Source organism: Hyla sarda, chromosome 1, assembly GCF_029499605.1.
Source record: "Hyla sarda isolate aHylSar1 chromosome 1, aHylSar1.hap1, whole genome shotgun sequence".
Lineage (NCBI taxonomy): Eukaryota > Metazoa > Chordata > Amphibia > Anura > Hylidae > Hyla > Hyla sarda.
The window spans coordinates 451083303-451104308 of record NC_079189.1 but is presented as its reverse complement, the minus strand read 5'-3'; the positions used below and the strand labels follow the sequence as shown (position 1 = coordinate 451104308).

Genomic DNA, 21006 nt, shown 5'->3' with positions numbered 1-21006 from the left:
CATAAAAACTGGGAATTGCCCAGCAATTGACATGGTCTCTGGCAGTTACCATACCATCTACACTGCTCCTCCATCGGCCATCATTCCTGAGCATGTATTTATCCCCCAACTGTCCCCTGATGAACGGGGGGATGGGGGGGGGGGGGGGGTCGGGGGGTGAAACGTGTCGGGACATCCCTATTCAACTCCTATATCGGATAAGTATAGCCTTACCTGTATTCAGATTTATTTGTGACTCTCCATATGTCTGCATCTATATCCAAGATGTATTTTTGCTATATGCTCTATTCTGTGGGTTGGTTATAGTGAATAAGCTGTGACCCTACATCTATCCTCCAGAGGTATTAGGCTAAGTTTACACATGTTTTTTTTTTTTTCTGGAAGTTTTTGGAACACTGCCACTGCAGTTTTTGAGCCAAAGCCAGAAGTGTATTCAAAAGGAATAGGACATATAAAGGAAGGACTTACACTTCTCCGTTATGGATCCACTTCTGACTTTGGCTCAAAAACTGCAGTGGCAGTTTTCCAAAAACTTCCAGAAAAAAAAATAAGTGTAAAGTTATGCCTTACAACTGGTCTAATTGTGTTACCATCTATTAGGCCCTGTGGGCCATTGTATATACAGTCCAATAAGTATATTTTAATTTCTAATTATAGAGATATAGCTGTATATATAAGAGACACAGATAATAATTTTGTGGAGAGCAGTACCATCAATATCATATTGAGTCTAACATTAATCTGATAGAAATAGTCTATTCTTTCTTTTCACCCGAGGGTGAAGTCTCACATCATATTTGTATTATTAAAGATAGGGGCATCCATCCCTGTCCATTTAGCTACACAGGGCTCCCCAGCTAGACAGTCAGTGCTTTCCCTAATTGTCATATATCAGGGCAATTGAAGATTTTCCTACCCTAGGGGACGGAAAATATAGATTTTATGAAAGACAGGAGGCGAGCATTATGCAAATTCCTTCTTTACTGTAACATATAGCAGTGAAACAGTTAACAGAAAAAACATTCAGGAAACAAAAAACTTGTATGTGCACAGATACATCCAAGGGTGCTGTGCAGGTATAGCCAATCAGGTGACACCCCAGGTAATAAAGGTGCCTTACAACAGATGAACTTCCTCTTTCTTTACAATAAAAGTCATGTAAAACTGAAAACTTGTAGTCTGATCATGCTGAATAAACGAGAAAGGAAGTCCAGGTAAAATCTGTATCTGGAAGTCTGTCGAAGATCTTTGTAGGTTGGCTTCAGTTAGCGATGCATCAGAAGAAAAACTTGATAGAAGTACGAAACGAAGACCCAATAAAGGGGAAAATATATCAGATGGGACCAAATTCCTGGCTGATCAATATGCTGAAAGATAGAATATACAAAATCAGAGGGTTGGGAGACATATATAAAGAGGGAGGGATAATGCTCGCCTCCTGTCTTTCATAAAATCTATATTTTCCGTCACCTAGGGTAGGAAAATCTTAAATTTTATCTCAAGACAGGAGGCCTTCGCATTATGCAAGTTTAAAGCTACTAACCAGCATTAATTATCATCATAAGACATCAGATTAAATAATACATAGCAATATATGAGATTCAGGTCTGAATTAAAACGTTTTAAAAGTGGACCCTGAGGACCAATTTGCAGCTTTTAGTAAATCTGAAAGAGAACCTCCTGACTGTATGATTTTTGTTGAAACTGCACCTCTAGATGAATGGGCACAAAAAAGTGAAATATCTATATTCGCTAAGGACATGGATTGTCTAATCCATCTGGCTATGGTAGCTGAGGAAACTGGAAGATGTGGCTTACAATAAGAAATTAAGAGTTGAGAATAAGATGAATTCCTGAGGGGTTCAGTTTTAGATTCATATGTTTTAAGACATTGAACCACACATAACTTATTGTTGTGAGGAAAGGCCAGATAAAAGACCTGATCAAGGTTAGTCTTAGTACGTCGGAACACAGAAAATAAAACTCCTTGAGGAGAATATTGTCTGCGAGACACGTCGAGAGCCTTCACATCAGAAACTCTTTTTATGGAAACAAGACAAAGCAGAGTGGCTAATTTGAAAGATAGGAATTTAAGGGACAAGGATTCATTGTCTTCCCAGGAATTAAATAAATCGAGAATAAGGTTAACATCCCAAGTAGAAGTATATTTAGGTTGTGGAGGACGTTGAAAACGAATACCTTTGAGAAGTCTACATACAATAGGATGTTTCCCTATAGGAACAGAGTCTATATGAGAATGGTAACAAGAGATAGCTGAACGATATACGTTCAGAGTGCGATACGCTTTTCCAGAATCAAAGGAGGCTGATAAATAATTTAGTATGTAGGAAATAGGTGCGTGAACGGGATCCAGGTCCTGTTGATTGCACCAATCAGTCCAAAGCTTCCAGGCTGATCTGTAAGCAACTCTGGTGCCTGGAGCCCAAGCCTCTGCGAGGATATTCTTAGTTGACTGCGAAAATTCTGAGGTAAGATGGTCTGCCCCGAAATTAACCAGGCCACTAGATGAAGTTGGTTGGATAAGATTAATGGATGAGGGTTCCCCAGAGGATCCGATAGTAGATAATGCTGGTGTGGAAGGATCCTTGGTATGTCTATGGTCATTTCCAGAACATGAGGGAACCAAAATTGGGAAGTCCACCATGGGATTATTAAGACTATGGTTGCCTTCTGTAAAGACACTTGAAGGAGAACTCTGGGGATGAGAGAAAAGGGGGGAAAAGCGTATAGAATCCCTGATGGCCATATCTGGAGTAGGGCATCTACTCCCAGGGCTTCCGGGTCTGGACGCCAACTGAAGAACAGTGGTAGTTGGTGATTGACTCTGGATGCGAATAAGTCTAGATGGAGAGGACCACAGAGAAGGTTTATCTGTTTGAAAATGTAAGAATCTAATTTCCAATCGCTGGAATCCTTGAGATATCTGGAATTCCAATCCGCTACTGTATTGGATAATCCAGGCAGATATTCTGCTTTCAATATGATGTTTCTGTCTAAGCAGAATTGCCACAAATCTTTTGCAATATTTGCAAGAATCTCTGATTTCGTTCCTCCAAGACGATTTATGTATTGGACAGCTGAAATATTGTCCATACGGAGGAGAATGCAACAATTCGAGGAATCTCCTGCAAAACTCCTGAGCGCAAAGAAACCCGCCAGAAGTTCCAAGCAGTTGATGTGTAGAAGGGATTCTGAAGGGGACCATTTGCCCCCTGTGGAACTGGGGCCGCGACGGGCTCCCCAACCAAGAAGACTCGCGTCTGATTCCAGGATAATGTCCAGATTGGAATGAAAGATTGTCTTGCCATTCCATTCTTGAATGTGATGAAGCCACCAAAGAAGCTCCTCCCTGGCTTCTAAAGATAGTGGAACTTCGTCTGAATAGTGTAGACCCTCTTTCAAGTGTCTGATTTTCAGACGTTGTAAGGCTCTGTAATGTAGAGGGGCTGGAAATATGGCTTGAATAGAGGCTGATAGTAGGCCTACTATTCGAGCAATTGATCAAAGAGATATGAGACTCTTGTTGAGTAAGGATCGTATCTCCTTCCTGATAGTCTTCATCTTTTTGGAAGGGAGACTCAAAAGAGTTGTATGTGTATTGACCAGGAAACCAAGGAATTCTAGTTCCTTGGTGGAAGAAAGGATGGATTTCTTGTAATTTATCAGGAAACCTAAATCTGTAAGGAGAGAAATGGTCCAATCTCTGTGGATTAAAAGTAGGGATTGAGATTTTGCCATAATGAGGATATCGTTTAGATAAATTATCAGACGGACTCCTCTGGCACGTAGAAGTGCTACCACTGGTTTCATCAATTTGGTCAAGCACCATGGAGCTGATGATAGCCTGAATGGGAGGCAATTGAATTGCTATTTTGTGTTGTTCCATATGAACTGGAGGAAGGGTTGTGAAAAAGGATGGATAGGGACTGTCAGGTATGCATCTTTCAGGTCTATCTTTATAAGCCAGTCTTCTGGCAATAAGAGGTCCCTCAAAAGATGGATGCCTTCCATCTTGAAATGTTGATACCTGACAAAATTGTTCAATGACCTTAGGTTTATCACTGGTCTGTGGACTTGAGAGATTGCATTTTTGGCCCATAATTCTGCTATTTCTTTGTCTACTAGAACAGAATCCTCTTTTGAGAATTGGATTGGATGAGGCAGATGATCTTGATAAGGGGAGGAAAGAAATTCTTTCAAGAAACCGTTCACAGTGTTCAGAATCCAGTGGTCGGACGAAACCTTCTCCCAATTTTGGGAAAAATGAAGGAGACGTCCGCCCACTGGAGGCTGGAAAGAAAATGTCGGAAGAGAACTTACCTGCTGGTCTAGAGCGTGGGAAACCTCTTTGGCCTCTGGCTCTCCCAGGACGGCCTCGGTAAGGGAAGAAGGGGCTGGGTTGAGCCACTGGTGATGTGAAAGTAGGTCTTTCTTGTATGAAGGATCCTCTAGATTGGGGTCTATAATGGGTGTTTCGGCCGGAGAAACGACCCCTACTTTTCCCGGCCCTAGTGAAAACCTTATTGGCGAACACCTTCTTTATGGAGGATTGCGCCTTATCTAGACCCGAAAATAAACCTACATATTTTGAGATTTCTTTTATATTTTGGTCTTCAAAGAGGAGTCCCTCGGTAGGATTAGCGGGTTCAGTGTTGGCCAAATGGGCTAATTGAGGATCTAATTTCATTAAAACAGTCCTCCTTCTTTCCGAACTGAGGGACTGGTTGGCATTACCTAAAAGGCACATAAGTCTTTGTGCCCAACCCCGGACAGTGAGGGTATCCATGGGTTTGCCTGAGACATAAGCTTCTTCTGAGATTTGTAAAATTTTTGCAACAGGACCTAAGAGGTCTAACACTTTGTCCTGACACAGCTTGAAGCTGCGGTCGACACCTTTCTTGGGTTTTTTGCCTGTTTTAAGAAGGTATCTTTACTAATATAGGGTCGAGTTCTGGGGTTTGGGCCGCATTTCGAGAAATTGTCGGTCTGGGGCATTCAGCTTTTAGTTTACTTCTGGCCCTGTTGTCTAGGGATTTATTGAGCCAAAAACCAATAAATTGTTCTAATTGGGTATTAGGTGACCACTCCCCTGAACGTGGGTGTACTATTTGAGAGGGGTTAAAGAAAGGGACACCTAGTTCGTCGAGAATGTCTGATCCCGAAGTAGAAGGGTCATTAATATCTATTTTTTCACCCTCAGTATTTTGTATATTAAAAGAGGGGTCATTATATTCCGAATTATCGGATTTATCATCATCATAATAGTCATCACCGTCTCCATTATCATTGTCATTGTTATCATATTCTGATAACTCATTATATATTTTTTGTTGTTGAGAGGTTTTCTTAACCCGAATATCTATTTGCTCCTCTCGGGTAGAGGGTCTGGGATGCATTGAATAAGCCTCATTATCATGGCTGCTATGAGCAAGCAAAACATCATCATAAGACTGACCTTCAAAATTAGAAAAGGGTTTTTTACTTTTATCATGAGGAAGGTCGTCCGTATTCAAATGTCTCTTTTTTGAGAGTTTCTTACTGGCAGACTGGTGGGACTTTTGAGCGACCATTTGAGCTACTGTCATAGCCATAGAGTTAGACATGGACTAATGCATAGTGACCATAGCGCTATTCATGGCTGACTGGACTGACCTAGCTACTGACTGGTCGAAAATTTTTGGGATGTGGTCCTCAGACAAGGAGGAATTTTGTGCTTGGTCAGAAGACATTTTACTGTATAACTAAATATATATATATATATATATATATATATATATATATATATATAGCGGAAGGGAAAATATTACTTTATATTTCAATTAAATTAATAATATGTAGATATAAAATATTAAGGGATATTGTAAGTAACTATTAATATGAATTATTAATGTGTAGCAAGAAGTAGTAGTCCTAAAAAGGACTTACTGAGTATACTAAGAAAGCAGGGAACGTTGACAGGGCTGAGGTAACGCTGCTGACAGGGCTGTGAGAGACTGCAGACTGTGAGAGTGGGAGGCGGGAACTGCCAGCTCCTGATAACATGTAAGGGGGGAAGGAAGACAGTGAGACAGGGGAGCTCCCGTGCTTCCTAAGACTAGATTACAGCAAGCACAGTAGCCGCCCGAGAAAAAACAACAAACAGGGACAGGAATGTGTGAGTGAATGGACGGGAGGCAGCTGACATTCCTCCACAGAGACAGCAGGGACCAGAGGGGATGATGCGAGCTATGTAGGTAATGTATACCACACGCGTACAATAGGCTGGTCGGAGGAAAGTTCAGGGTATAAGAGCTTATATGTAAGTAACAATTAAGCTAAACCTATATATATATTTATATAAACATATATATATATACTGCTGACTACATCATAAGAATAAAATACAATGGATGAAATACAGAGTATACTTATCTTTTAGGGAGCAGTAAAGAAAGAGGAAGTTCATCTGTTGTAAGGCACCTTTATTACCTGGGGTGTCACCTGATTGGCTATACCTGCACAGCACCCTTGGATATATCTGTGCACATACAAGTTTTTTGTTTCCTGAATGTTTTTTCTGTTAACTGTTTCACTGCTATATGTTACATTAAAGAAGGAATTTGCATAATGCTCGCCTCCTGTCTTGAGATAAAATTGGTGACAGAATAGACTAGGTTCCGGAGCGGGGACGCCCTTATCAGGGTGTTAACTCTGCCTAGGGCTAGGTATAGAACAGGGGATACCAGGGTAAGTGATAGGTAGCGGCCAACCACCATCCTCGGCTTATCGCTTCCCTAGGTCCTTCCCCCCCCTCTACCCCCACCTATACCCCCTCCTTTATCTAAGAGTTGTGCATATTTATTACATTATCTGACCGATTGTGGCTGTTGATAGGGATCAAAACAATTTTTCTTATCGTGTTTTTTTTTTTTTCTGAACTGACTTGGACTTTCATTGAGTTCTCATCTGTCACTTCAAATTCTTGATATAGTGTGTTTTGTTGCTTTGTTTTGATGGTCTTGGGGTATATTTTTGTCTCCATTTTAGAGTAAGTCATTAAAAGTTATGTATTAGTGTTTTCTTCGTTGACCCCTATATTTTTACACTAAGAGAGATTTGGTTTTCGGTGAGATTAGTTCAGATATCATATCGGTATTACTCTGAAAAGAGAACATCACATCAAATGATATTGAATGCGCATCTAATCTTTAGATATATAAAATGTGAGTAAACTGCCCAGTTCTAACCACAACTATCTGATATTAAGATATAGTATTCATATAATAATCAGGAAGACCTAAATTAGGTTTCCTCTTGGAAATTGTTATAGCATTTGGTGGAGCAGAGAAAGAGCCCTTAGACAATATAAATTATGTAACTTAATCAAATAAGAAACCTGTGTATCTTACTTAGAGTATGCATAGTTGCACTTCTGGATAAAGGAAAGATGACTGCCTGGGGATGGCTCCGCCCCTTCAGGTATCTTCTAGGAACTTCTGTTCAGAATCTTGTGATGGTTTTTCTGTGTCTCCTTTACACATGCTTTTAATTTGTTTCATATCTTAAAGGAGTCCTGACTATTCCTCCTCCGTTATGCCTGGGCTGGAAAAAAAAATTAAAATAAACTTTCACTCACCTATCTGCTTTCCCCTGAAGCGTTGCTACAGCTGATTAGTCCTCCGGTCCCGTCTTCTACCTTCTTCTGTTTGCACGGATTGTCACACGGCGCTCAGCCTATCATCGGCCGCAGTGATGTCCCTCCACGGCCGGTGATAGGCTGAGCACAGTGTGATAAAGAAGGCAGAAGACGGGGCTGGAGGACGGATCAGATGTAGCAGCGTTACAAAAGCCAGTGTTACAGATGTAGCAGCGTGACAAAAGCCATGGATTACCTTCTTAGCCATCTCAAATAAATGACTTGAGATAGACAAATAGAACAGATACAACCCATCGTTATCCACACACCTGTATCCAGACTAGGAATAGTCACTTAGTATGCCTAAGGGTGCGTTCACACCACGTTTTGTACATACGGGTGCCGGATCCGGCGGGGAGAGGGGCAAACCGGGCGCTCCCGTACCCCGGCCGGATCAACCCGTGACTCCATTTACTTTAATGACCCGTATGCGGTTTCCTGACCGGACCTAAAACCTTAGTTTACTACGGTTTTAGGTCCGGTCCAAAACCGCATACGGGTCAAAACTGAGCCGACCGGAGTCACCTTTTGACTCCGGTCGGATCATTAAAGTAATTGGAGTCACGGGCTGATCCGGCCGGGGTACGGGAGCGCCAGGTTTGCCCCTCCCCCCGCCGGATCCGGCACCCGTATGTACAAAATGCACCCTAAGCCATATAGAAGGTTTCTATAGTCATCAAAACTAAATATAATACTATGATGATAAAATACTGGTGGATACTACAATAAAGAGTATAAGAAATATAATTTAAAGGGGACCTTTCATCAAAAAACCTTTTGATATATTATAGATTAAAGGGGTACTCTGGTGGTCAACGTGTTTTTCCGTTTTTGACTTACCTATTCGTTTTGTTTCATTTCTATTCTTGTTGTTTAAGCTACTCTATTTCCGTTCTTTGTTGTCTTTTTATCGCTCACTTTGTTTTCCTATCTTTGCTTCTATTTCCTGTTTCTTGCTGTGCTGAAAACTACAAATCCCAGCATGCCACATGCCTTGCTGGTTTATGCAGCTTTTTTTTTTTTTTTGTTCCTCCCTTTACCCTCCCTACTATTTTCCCGGGTCAGCCCCCTTATACACAGCACACTAATATAATCAGCCCTGGTTGGGATACACTGGCATACACACACACAAAAGGGACTACAACTCCCAGCATGTGTCATTCAGGAGTCTTCAGTCTGTGGTATAACACCAGCATGCTGCCTCTGTAGTCTCCTGGGAGTTGTAGTTCACCACACCTTTATAGAGCATACACCAGTGTTTCCTAACCAGGGTGCCTCCAGGTGTTGCAAAACTACTACTACCAGCATGCCCGGACAGCCAAAAGCTGTCTGGGCATGCTGGGAGTTGTAGTTTTGATACAGCTGAAGACACCCTGGTTGGGAAACAATGCACTTTGTTTGTAATATACTGAATAGGCTAGGCCAGTGTTTCCCAATCAGTGTGCCTCCAGCTGTTGCAAAACTACAACTCCCAGCATGCCCAAAGACTGTCAGGGAATGCTGGGAGCTGTAGTTTTACAACAGCTGAAGGCACACTGGTTTGGAAACACTGGTGTAACATGATGTATATGCTGAATAGGCTAGGACGGTGTTTCCCAACCAGTGTGCCTCCAGCTGTTGCAAAACTACAACTCCCAGCATGCCCAAAGTCTGTCCAGGCATGCTGGGAGTTGTAGTTTTGCAACAGCTGGAGGCACACTGGTTTGTAAACACTAGCATACACACACATAACAGGGACTATAACTCCCAGCATGTGTCATTTCCTGTCTAATCCACTTTCTCTTTACTTGAAACATTCCACACATTATGGCCATGTTTGGACCCACACTTTCCATGACCTGGTCAATTAATTAAACAGAATCATTTGATTCAAGATGGAGGCTTTATGCTATTTTGTACCGCTCATATCATAACTCAAATTTGATTAGTACAAATACTAAACTCAAACTCCCACGATAACATCAATGCAAATCATTTAATGTGGTCTCTCTCATCATATGTGCAAAATGCCCAACTGCTCTCTGTGTTGGTAAAACAGGACAACCACTACACAAAGGGTTTAATTCACACAGATTCAACATCAACAATAAGAGGACAGAGACATCGGTGGGAGAACATTTCTACTAGATTAGACAGTCATAGATATCAGACTCTCTGTATTAATGGGACAGTTACCAACTCAGAGGGAGAGGATGAGAGAAAACCCCACTAGCCCACCAGGGAGCATTTACAGATCCCTTTAGACGCCGCTGTCAGCTTTGATCGGTGTGATCACCGCATTCTGGCTATTGGCGGCGGCCCAGGCTACTGAAAACAGCTGGGGGCTGCAGAGTATGGAGGGGGCAGGAGTCGGGAGTCTGCTCCACACACACCCAGAGAGCCGTCGCGTCAGATCCGGCCCTGCTTGCACGAGCCGTAAAAATTCACCTGCCCGGCGCCCGGAACAGCATGTCCCGGGCATCAGGAGATACAAATTCCACATCCCTAAAAGGATCAATTCAATATTTTGAATCGATTCAGTATCACCAAATGAAAAATCGCGATAATCATGTGAATCGATTTTTTCTTACATCCCTAAAATATATATATATATATCTATATATATATATATATATATATATATATATATACATACATACACACACACGTGTATACATACTGAGGTTGCCCAAATAAAAAATCGTAAAAGGAATAAATGTACTATGTCAAAAAAACATGTCATCTGATTATCTGATAGATTCTTTCCAGCATTATTCTAATGATAAGATAACCATGTCAGTTAGTAAAATGCGTGTCTATTTTTTTTTTGTTTCTGCCAGGGATGACAATGTCCAGAAAGAACTTCGTGACTGGGGCCTAAATTTTGACACCAAACTTTTATCCTTCACTGGCAGAGTTGCACCAGCAGAGAAAATTTTGCTTTTAAACAAAGCTGTAAGTACTAAAGTACAATTAAACGTGACAATTATTATTATTTTTTTTTTCAGATCTCGCTAAAGGTACCATTTTGAATTATTTTAAGTGTTTGATCGCGGGGGTCCGACCGCTGGGACCCCCTGTGATCTCCTGTACGGGTCTGCGGATGTCACCGTGCTGGGGGCGTGCCGGCCGCAGCATGACGTTGCAGCCGGCACGCCTCCTCCATACATCTCTATGGGGGATGCAGCGTTTGTGCCTCCCCGTCGCCCCCATAGAACTGTAAGGGGACGGGGAGGAGACGGGGCATCACCGTCGACCTCTAGGTCAACGCTACGCGCCTTAGTGCTCACCATGAGCGCTAATGGCGGCGCCCCATTAGAGAGATCGCGGGGGGTCCCAGCGGTCGGACCCCCGCAATCAAACACTTATCCCCTATCCTGTGGATAGGGGATAAGTGTCATACCGCTGCAGTTGTCCTTTAAAAAAAATGCTCCTGTCTCTAGATATTGCATAAATGCATAACATGTTGTTAAAATGCAAACAGTTCATGTTTGTAGTTGGAAGTTTGAGATGCACAACCAGAGTCCATGGTACACAACACCTAAGGGCAAGGCTAGGTTCCCACACAGGTTTTTTCTCTGGCAGTTTTTGGGGACAAAACAGCCACTGTAATTTTAACCCCTTAAGGACCAGGCCATTTTTCACTGTAGGACCAGAGCGTTTTTTGCACATCCGACCACTTTCACTTTAAGCATTTATAACTCTGGGATGCTTTTACCTTTCATTCTGATTCCGAGATTGTTTTTTCGTGATATATTCTACTTTATGGTAGTGGTAAATTTTTGTTGATATTTGCATCATTACTTGGTGAAAAATTCAAAAATTTTATGAAAAAATCGTAAATTTTGCATTTTTCTAACTTTGAAGCTAAGCTCTCTGCTTGTAAGGAAAATAGACATTCCAAATAAGGGTGCATTCACACCACGTTTTGTACATACGGGTGCCGGATCCGGCGGGGGGAGGGGCAAACCAGGCGCTCCCGTACCCCGGCTGGATCAGCCCGTGACTGCATTTACTTTAACAACCCGACCGGAGTCAAACGGTGACTCCGCCGGTCAGCTCAGTTTTGACCTGTATGCTGTTTTGGACCGGACCTAAAACCGTAGTAAACTACGGTTTTAGCTTCGGTCATCAAACCGCATACGGGTCAAAACTGAGCTGACTGGAGTCACCGTTTGACTCCGGTCGGGTCGTTAAAGTAAATTGAATCACGGGCTGATCTGGCCGGGTACAGGAGCGCCCGGTTTGCCCCTTTCCCCGCCGGATCCGGCACCCGTATGTACAAAACGTGGTGTGAATGCACCCTAAATTATAATTTGATTCACAAATACAATATGTCTACTCTATGTTTGCACCATAAAGTTGACATGTTTTTACTTTTGGAAGACATCAGAGGGCTTCAAAGTTCAGCAGCAATTTTCCAATTTTTCCCAAAATATTCAAAATCAGAACCAGTTCAGGTTTGAAGTGGATTTGAAGGGCTTTCTTATTAGAAATACCCCACAAATGACCCCATTATAAAAACTGCACCCCTCAAAGTATTCAAAATGACATTCAGTAACTGTGTTAACACTTAAGGTGTTTCACAGGAATAGCAGCAAAGTGAAGGAGAAAATTCAAAATCTTCATTTTTTACACTCGCATGTTCATGTAAACCCAGTTTTGAATTTTTACAAGGGGTAAAAGGAGAAAAATCCCCCCAAAATGTGTAACCCAATTTTTCTAGAGTAAGGAAATACCTCATATGTGTGTATGTCAAGTGTTCGGGGGCGCAGTTGAGGGTTCAGAAGGGAAGGAGCGACAATGGGATTTTGGAGAGTTTTTCTGAAGTGGTTTTTGGGGGGCATGTCACATTTAGGAAGCCCCTATGCTGCCAGAACAGCAGAAAAACCCCCACATGGCATACCATTTTGGAAACTACACCCCTCAAGGCACGTAACAAGGGGTCCAGTAAACCTTAATACCCCACAGGTTGTTTGACGACTTTTTGTTAAAGTCAGATGTGTTAATGAAAAAAAAAAAAAAAAACACTAAAGTGCACCTTTTTCCCCAAATTTACCATTTTTATAAAGGGTAATGGGAGAAAATGCCCCCCCAAATTTTTAACCCCATCTCTTCTGACTATGGAAATACTCCATGTTAGGACGTAAAATGCTCTGCGGGCGAACAACAATGCTCAGAAGAGAAGGAGTCACATTTGGCTTTTGGAAAGCAAATTTTGCTAAAATGGTTTTTGGGGGGCATTTTGCATTTAGGAAGCCCCTATAGTGCCAGAGCAGCAAAAATACCCACATGGCATAGTATTTTGGAAACTAAACCCCTCAAGGAACGTAACAAGGGGTACAGTGAGCCTTAACACCTCACAGGTATTTCACGACTTATTGTTAAATTTGGATGTGTAAATGAAAAAAAAGGGTAATAGGAGAAAATTACCCCCAAAATATGTAACCCCATTTCTTTTGTGTATGGAAATACCCCATGTGTGGACGTCAAGTGCTCAGCGGGCAAACTACAATGCCCAGAAGAGGAGGAGCGCCATTGAGCTTTTTAAGAGTGAAATTGTTTGGAACGGAAGTCAGGGGCCATGTGCGTTTACAAAGCCCCTCGTGGTGCCAGAACAGTGGACACCCCCCCCCCACATGTGACCCCATTTTGGAAACTACACCCCTCTCAGAATTTAATAAAGGGTGCAATGATCATTTACACCCCACTGGCATTTGACAGATCTTTGGAACAGTGGGCTGAGCAAATTAAAAATTACATTTTTCATTTTCACGGACCACTGTTCCAAACATCTGTTAGACACCTGTGGGGCGTAAATGCTCACTGTACCCCTTGTTACATTCCGTGTAGTTTCCAACATGGGGTCACATTATTTTTTTGCGTTTATGTCAGAACCGCTGTAAAATTTCTCCCGAGTACGGAAATACCCCATATGTGGCCCTAAACTGTTTCCTTGAAATACGACAGGGCTGTGAAATGAGAGAGCGCCATGCGCATTTGAGGACTGAACTAGCGATCGCATAGGGGTGGACATAGGGGTTTTTTACGCCAGTGATTCCCAAACAGGGTGCTTCCAGCTGTTGCTAAACTCCCAGCATGCCTGGACAGTCAGTGGCTGTCCAGGAATGCTGAGAGTTGTTGTTTGGAAACAGCTGGCGACTCCGTTTTGGAAACACTGCCGTTCAATACGTTTCTCATTTTTATTGTGGGGGACAGTGTAAGGGGGTGTATATGTAGTGTTTTACCCTTTATTATTTGTTAGTGTAGTGTTTTTAGGGTACGTTCGCACTGGCGGATGTTTACAGTGAGTTTCCCGCTAGGAGTTTTTGCTGTGGGGGGGGGGGGGGGGGGGGGGGGCGGCAAACCTCCAGCTGCTTCAAAAGCACAACTCCCAGCATGTACTGACAGACCATGCATGCTGGGAGTTTTACTTTTGCAACAGCAGGAGGCACACTGGTTGGAAAACCTTCAGTTAGGCTCTGTTACCTAACTCAGTATTTTCCAACCAGTGTGCCTCCAGCTTTTGCAAAACTACAACTCCCAGCATGTACTGATCACCGAAGGGCATGCTGGGAGATGTAGTTATTTAACAGCTGAAGATACGCAACTACAACTTCCAGCATGCCGAGACAGCTGTTTGCTGTTTGGCCATGCTGGGATTTGCAGTTTTGCAACATCTGGAGAGCTACAGTATAGAGACCACGGCACAGCGATCTCCAAATTGTGGCCATCCAGATGTTGCAAAACTACAAATCCCAGCATGCCCAGACAGCAAACAGTTGTGTGGGAATCCTGGGAGTTGAGGGCTGTAGTTTGGAGACTACTGTATAGTGGTCTAAAACTGTAGCCCTCCAGCTGTTGCAAAACTTCAAATCACAGCATGCCCAAACAGCTGTTTGGGCATGCTGGGAGTTGTAGTTTTGCAACATCTGGAGTGCTACAGTATAGAGACCACTGTATAGTAGTCTCAAACTGTAGCACTCCAGATGTTGCTAGGTAACTCACCGGCTACCATAGGATCCAGGGAGCCAGCTGCACGACATCGCCGCCCGCCGATCTCCAACACCAATCGTCACCTGCAGGGTAAGTGACCTTTGGCGCCGGTCCTCCTCGGTTTCCCCGTTCTGCCCCCCCTATTGTGGGTGGGCAGAAAGGGGAAAACGAACGTTAACACCCCCCCACTCCCCCCCCCCCGCGCGCCCCTGATCTGCTATTGACCGTCACGTCTATACGCCCATTGGAAGGGATAGGAGGGGTGGCACCCCTGCAACCTCACTCCTCTCCCTTCAGGGGGATCGTGGGTGTCTTGGACAACCCCGATCCCCCTTATTTTCCTGGTCACCATAGACCTGCATGACCCAGAATAGTGCAAATCGCAAGTGTGAATTCATTTGCGATTTGCGGCGATCGCCGACATGGGGGAGGGGGGTACCCCGTGGACATTTGTGTGGGGTGACTGCTGATAGATATATCAGCAGTCACCCCGGTTCGGTCCTCGCCCGGCACGCGGCAGGGACCGAAATTCCCACAGAAGTACGCATACGTCCTAGTTCCTTAACTACCAGGGTGCTTAAGGGGTTAAAGCTGAAGCCATAAGTGTATTCTAAAGGAAATATAAAAGGATTTATACTTATCCTTTCTTCTGGTTCCACTTCTGACTTTGGCTCAAAACTGCAGTGGCAGTTTTCCAAAAAACAACAGAAAAAAAAAGTGTGGAAACCTAGCCTAAGGCTAAGTTTTCACTTCCACTTTATTTTTTTTTCTTTAGCAAAATCGCCAATAAAGTGACACCCTGGGCAATCTGTCTATGTACAGGTACTACAGCTCCCAACATGGAACAGTATTTTCCAGGCTGGTAGTAGTATTAGTACCTAAATAATGAATAAAATAAAGAGAATAAAGTTAACACACTTTATAAAATACATAATGAAAATATATTAGTAATAAGAAGTTTCACATAATTAATTAAAGGAAATCTGTTACCAGTGTCACCTGCACTAATCTGTCAGTACCGACAGGTAGTGTAGTTGACACTGATGACAATGGTACTTACCTTGTCCCGTTCCGTGGCGGGGATCTCGGGTAATCTCCTCTGTTAGCTCCGCTCCGTGCACCTGGCATGGGGCATGGGCGGAGCTTAGTGATGTCACCGCTGCTGCTCCCTGCTGGGTCCCGCTGTGAGAGAACAGCAGCGGTGACGTCACTCAGCTCCGCCCGTACGGTCCGTATTAGGACATCATCAGGCGTCAGCCAAACCTCCGTCGAGCTTCAGACAAACCTCGGTCATACCTCAGATAAACCTCCGTCACACGTCAGACAAACCTCCGTCATGCCTCAGACGTCAGCCGGACAGCTGTTAAATTCTTTAAGCCTCCCTACGCTAACTGTGTAGCAGAGGAAGGCAGAGTGTGCGCTCTGAGCGGTCCTGGCAACTGTGCAGGGCTACCCTCCTAACTAATACTGCCTGCCTATTTTAGCCCTACGCTGTCAGCGGAGTGCTGCGCATGGGCTCCCAGTTTTCTACGAATCGAGGAAAACTTTACATCAACGGCTGTTCGGCTGACCTCTGAGACATGACAGAGGTTTGGCTGAGAGCTGAGGGGGTTTGCCTGAGGTGTGACGAATGTTTGTCTGAAGTGTGACAGATGTTTGTTTGAGGTGTGACAGAGGTTTGTCTGAGGCATGATGGAGGTTTCACTGAGGGAGGTTTGTCTGCGGTGTGACGGAGTGTTTGTCTGAGGTGTGACAGAGGTTTGTCTGAGGCATGACGGAGGTTTGTCTGAGGTGTGACGGAGGTATGGCTGATAGCTGAGGGAGGTTTGTCTGAAGCCTGATGATGTCCTAATATGGACACCGTACGCCCGTGCCCCATGCTGGGTGCCCGGATGGGACAAGGTGAGTACCGTTGTCATCAGTGTCACCTGCACTAACTGTCGGTGCCGACAGGTTAGTGCAGGTTACACTGGTTACAGATTTCCTATAAAAAAATGTATATTATTTTTACAATCAAATCGCCCCTTTATACATTTTTAATATTGTCGGCTACATTTTTATGTCCCTTCCCGCTGACATGAATTGGTCCTTGTTTGAAAATTTATAAAAATTTAGTTGTAAAAAATATAAAAATTTTTAACTACAATTTTTTACATCCCTACTGCATCCTTTTATTTTTATCTTTGGTACCCAACAAATTTCAATGGGGTCAAAAATGTCTGTGCTCATGTATTTGCAAAATCACCAGAATTCATGAATTCCAATAGTGATGCAGTAGTTTGCAACTCTTTTAAAGTAGGTTTTGGTGAATGGCTTTGTAAATTCAACCCCTGAATGATTAGACCTGATACACATCAGTGAGGGATCAGATATGCAAAAGCCATTTTGTAGTTAAAAAAATTAAAATGAATAAATAAAAAAACACCCATCCACTACAAGCCATTTATCTGTTTGCTGCAGCTCTGAGCATGATATAGAGCTTAACCCCTTAACGACGCAGAACGTAAATGTACGTCCTGGTGAGCTGGTACTTAACTCACCATGACGTACATTTACTTCCTATGCATAACCGCGAGCATCGGAGCGATGCTCCCGTCATGCGCTGCAGGTCCTGGCTGCTGATAGTAGGGATCGACCGATATCGATTTTTTAGGGCCGATACCGATAATCTGTGGAGGTTAAGGCCGATAGCCGATAATTTATACCGATATTCCTGTATAAATTATCGGCTATTTCTCTCCCCCCCTGAAGCTGCTGCAGATCATTGATTTAAAGCGGACCGCCGCCGCCACTTGCTTCTCTCCCCCTGCCTGTATAAAGCCCTCCTGACTTATAATACCCCCTGTCCTGTGCACCTCATATAATGCCCCATGTCCTGTGCACCTCACATATAATGCCCCCTGAGGGTGCAGAACAGGGGGCATTATATGTGAGGGGCACAGGACATGGGGCATTATATATGAGGGGCACATGTCAGGGGGCATTATATGTGGGGGCACATGATAGGGGCATTTTATGTGAGGAACACAGGACATTGGGCATTATATGTGGGGGTCACAGGACAGGGGGTATTATATATGAGGGGCACATGATGTGGGGGATTATATGTGGGGGCACATGACAGCCCACCCCTGTCATGTGCCCATATAATGCCCCCCCTGACTTATAATACCCCCTGTCCTTTGCCCCTCACATATATTGCTCCCTGTCCAGTGCCACTCACATATAATGCTCCATGTCCTGCCCCCTTAGGGGGCATTATATGTGAGGGTACAGGACAGGGGTTATTATAAGTCAGGGGGGCATTATATGGGCACATGACAGGGGGGGCTGCCATGTGCCCCCACATATAATCCCCCCTGTCCCGTGTTCCGCACATATAATACCCCCCTGATATGTGCCCCTCACTTAAATTTGCCCCCTTCACTTATAATTTGCCCATCCATCCATACAGCGCACGAGCAGTGCTCACCTTTCTCACGCTGCTACGTTCTTGTACTGTGAGTGAGAGCTGCAGGGACGTGATCTCCGGGCGCCGGCGCGATGATGTGATGTCATCACGCCGGCCTGCCGTGGATGAGTGGCGTTGCTAGGTCTACAAAAGATCCGGGGCACTGGCCATGGCTGAGGGCGGAGCCACAAAAGGAGGGATCATAGGTGGCGGAGTCACTCGGCAGGGTCGCTCAGTTTACAATATACACTATATACACAGTATACAGTGTACAGTATATGTCTGTGTACTTCCTTGCTTCTGTTCTCCAACCACTGCTCCTCTGGTCCGCAGCCTATGGGCCATAGCAGTAGGTACCCGGACCAGAGCAGTGGTTGGAGCTCCAAAGGTAGCGTGCAGCTGCTGCATAATCACCGTCCTGTCCAGGGCCAGAGTGGGACCTAAAATTAGACTATGCAGCCCTTTTTTTTGTGGGGGACCCATCAGCTGGACTCCCACCAAAATAAAATGGGCTGCATGGTGAAATCTCCTATGTTCACGTGGCTTTTCAGCTGTTGCAAAGGAACAACTCCCATCATCCATGAAAAGCTTCAGGCATGATGGGAGTTGTAGTTTTATCACAGCTTGAGAACCACTTATTGGTGTATAGTTTCATTGCAGGACTTTCAAGTGACTACAGCTCAGATGAGAAACAGGCAGACTATACAATGGTTTGACTCACAGGAGACGTCTTCTCTGCTGTCTTTTCTTTTTTTCTTCATCTGGTCAAGACGCTAGAACTTCTTCCAGCTATCTCTGCAGAGTTGACGCTTGGACATCATTGGTTCCTCATTGTCTGTATGAAGACAATAATCATTGTAATCCTGCCAGATACTATGGGGGAGATTCATCAAAATCTGTCCAGAGGAAAAGTTGCTGAGTTGCCCATAGCAACCAATCAGATCGCTTCTTTCATTTTTAACAAGGCCTCTGCAAAATGAAAGAAGCGATCTGATTGGTTGTTATGGTCAACTCAGCAACTTTTCCTCTGGACAGGTTTTGATAAATCTCCCCCTATGCCCTTAAATATAACCCTGCCAGACATCATACCATACACTGTTTCATCTGTTTGGCAGAATCCCACCCTTATAGTGACCTCCCCCGGACCCCTAAGTCCCCCCCAGACTCATCTTTGTCCTAGTCTTTCAGACCTCTAAGGGCTTGCCCACACTGCGGACATTCAGTCGGCAGAATTCTGCATGCAGCAGGCGCCACCTAAGTCCTCAGTGATAGGACCACGCTGACAGCAATGCAGTGTGGCAGAATACTACCCAAAGAATAAACATTCTTTGGGAAGAAGTCCATTGCGCCAGCATAATTCCACTGTGGCAATTCCACAGTATACACAGAGCAACATAATCCCATTTTAAACAATAGGACTCTGCTGCTAGTGGATTTCCACAATGAAATTATGCCAGCCGAATGTCCGCAGTGTGGATGAGCGCTTAGTCCCCCCAGACCTCTTAGTTCTCCTCCAGATCACCCTTTTCCCCTTGTTCGGGACCCTTAGTCCAGTGGTGTCCAAACTGTGGCCCTCCAGATGTTGCAAAACTACAATTCCCAGCATGCCCGTTCCATTGGCTGTCCGGGCATGCAGGGAGTTGTAGTTTTGCAACATCTGGAGGGCCACAGTTTGTACACCACTGCCTTAGTCACTCTCAGACCCTCTGTTATCGTCCTCCAGCCACTAAGTCCCCCCCCCAGATCCCCTTGTCTCCTTCTCCACCACACTTTTCTGCCCTCCCCCCCCCCGATTCCTCTATAATTATTAAAACTTCTCTGCCATCAACCTCCCACACACACCTCTTTGATGCTTTATTATCTTCTAAACCCCACACCCCCCGACCCCTCTGTGATTTTCTACACACCAATTACAGCCCCCTCCCTCATTCCATACTGCTCTTTCTCTCCCCCATCCTCCTTTTCACCCACCTTCTCACCTTGTGGGGAGGACAGCTGAAGCAGCTCTGTGGCGGCGGGATGTCCTCCTCCTCCTCTAGCCAGGGTACGGACCGTGACGTTAGGTGCGTGCCTGCGTCGTATGCTGCATCCCTGCCTGTTAACTCATCACTGTTGTAAACAGTTTCCTTTATAACACCGGCCCGGAGCGAGGTCCCCTTCAGTGCCGAAGGGGAGGAAAGCGGCAAGGTCGGCATATGCTTTATTAAAAGAAAAAGTGCAAGGGCAGATGAACGGCCCCTGTATCCCACTACCGCCTCCTGACATTCGGGACTCCTTTGCTGACATATGGGGCTTTGGCCCCGGATAATTTGACATGGTGACGCCCCTGCCGTGGATGGCGCCCCTGCCGTGGATGGCGTCCCTGCGGCTCTCACTCCCACTGCAAGAATGAAGCAGCGTGAGAAAGGTGAGGGAGTGGAGGAGCGGGACAGCTGACAGCTCCTGCTCCACCGTGCTGTCAGGCAATTGCTCCGCACGGCAAAACAAGGCGTGCGCACGAATCGCGGGACTTCAGACCTGGCCTGAAGTTCAGGGCCAGGACTGAAGTCCCGCGATTTGTGCTCACGCCTTGTTTTGCGCAGGTTAGAAGCAGATACCGGGAAAAAACGTGAATATCAGCCGATAATATCGGCCGTGCCGATAATCGGTCGATCCCTAGCTGATAGCAGCCAGGAACCTCCCGGAATGGCGGACATCCACGATCGAGCGGATGTCCGCCATTAACCCCTCAGATGCCCTGATCAATACATATCACGGCATCTGCAGCATTGCGGTACTTTAAATGGATCATCGGATCGCCCACAGCGCTGCCGCGGCGATCCAATCATCCAGCATGGCGGCCGGAGGTTCCCTCACCTTGCTTCGGCCATCTCCCGGGGTCTTC

The 21006-nt window shown here is 44.8% G+C and overlaps 1 protein-coding gene and 1 long non-coding RNA gene across 4 annotated transcripts in view; one reads left to right on the top strand and one right to left on the bottom strand.

Annotated features, from left to right (window-relative positions):
• The window catches only part of PIWIL1 (piwi like RNA-mediated gene silencing 1), a 394474-nt gene that overhangs the window by 214187 nt on the left and 159281 nt on the right, over positions 1-21006 (top strand). For all 3 annotated transcript variants that reach the window (XM_056533540.1, XM_056533559.1, XM_056533548.1), the window contains exon 12: positions 10516-10630. In XM_056533540.1, the coding sequence (XP_056389515.1) occupies positions 10516-10630 (115 nt within the window). The remainder of the gene's footprint in view (positions 1-10515; positions 10631-21006) is intronic.
• LOC130283888 (uncharacterized) lies at positions 975-15880 on the bottom strand. Its single transcript, XR_008846874.1, has 3 exons — positions 15732-15880; positions 7410-7602; positions 975-1367 (listed from the first exon to the last, which is right to left on the bottom strand). It is a non-coding gene; the product is annotated as an uncharacterized LOC130283888 (long non-coding RNA).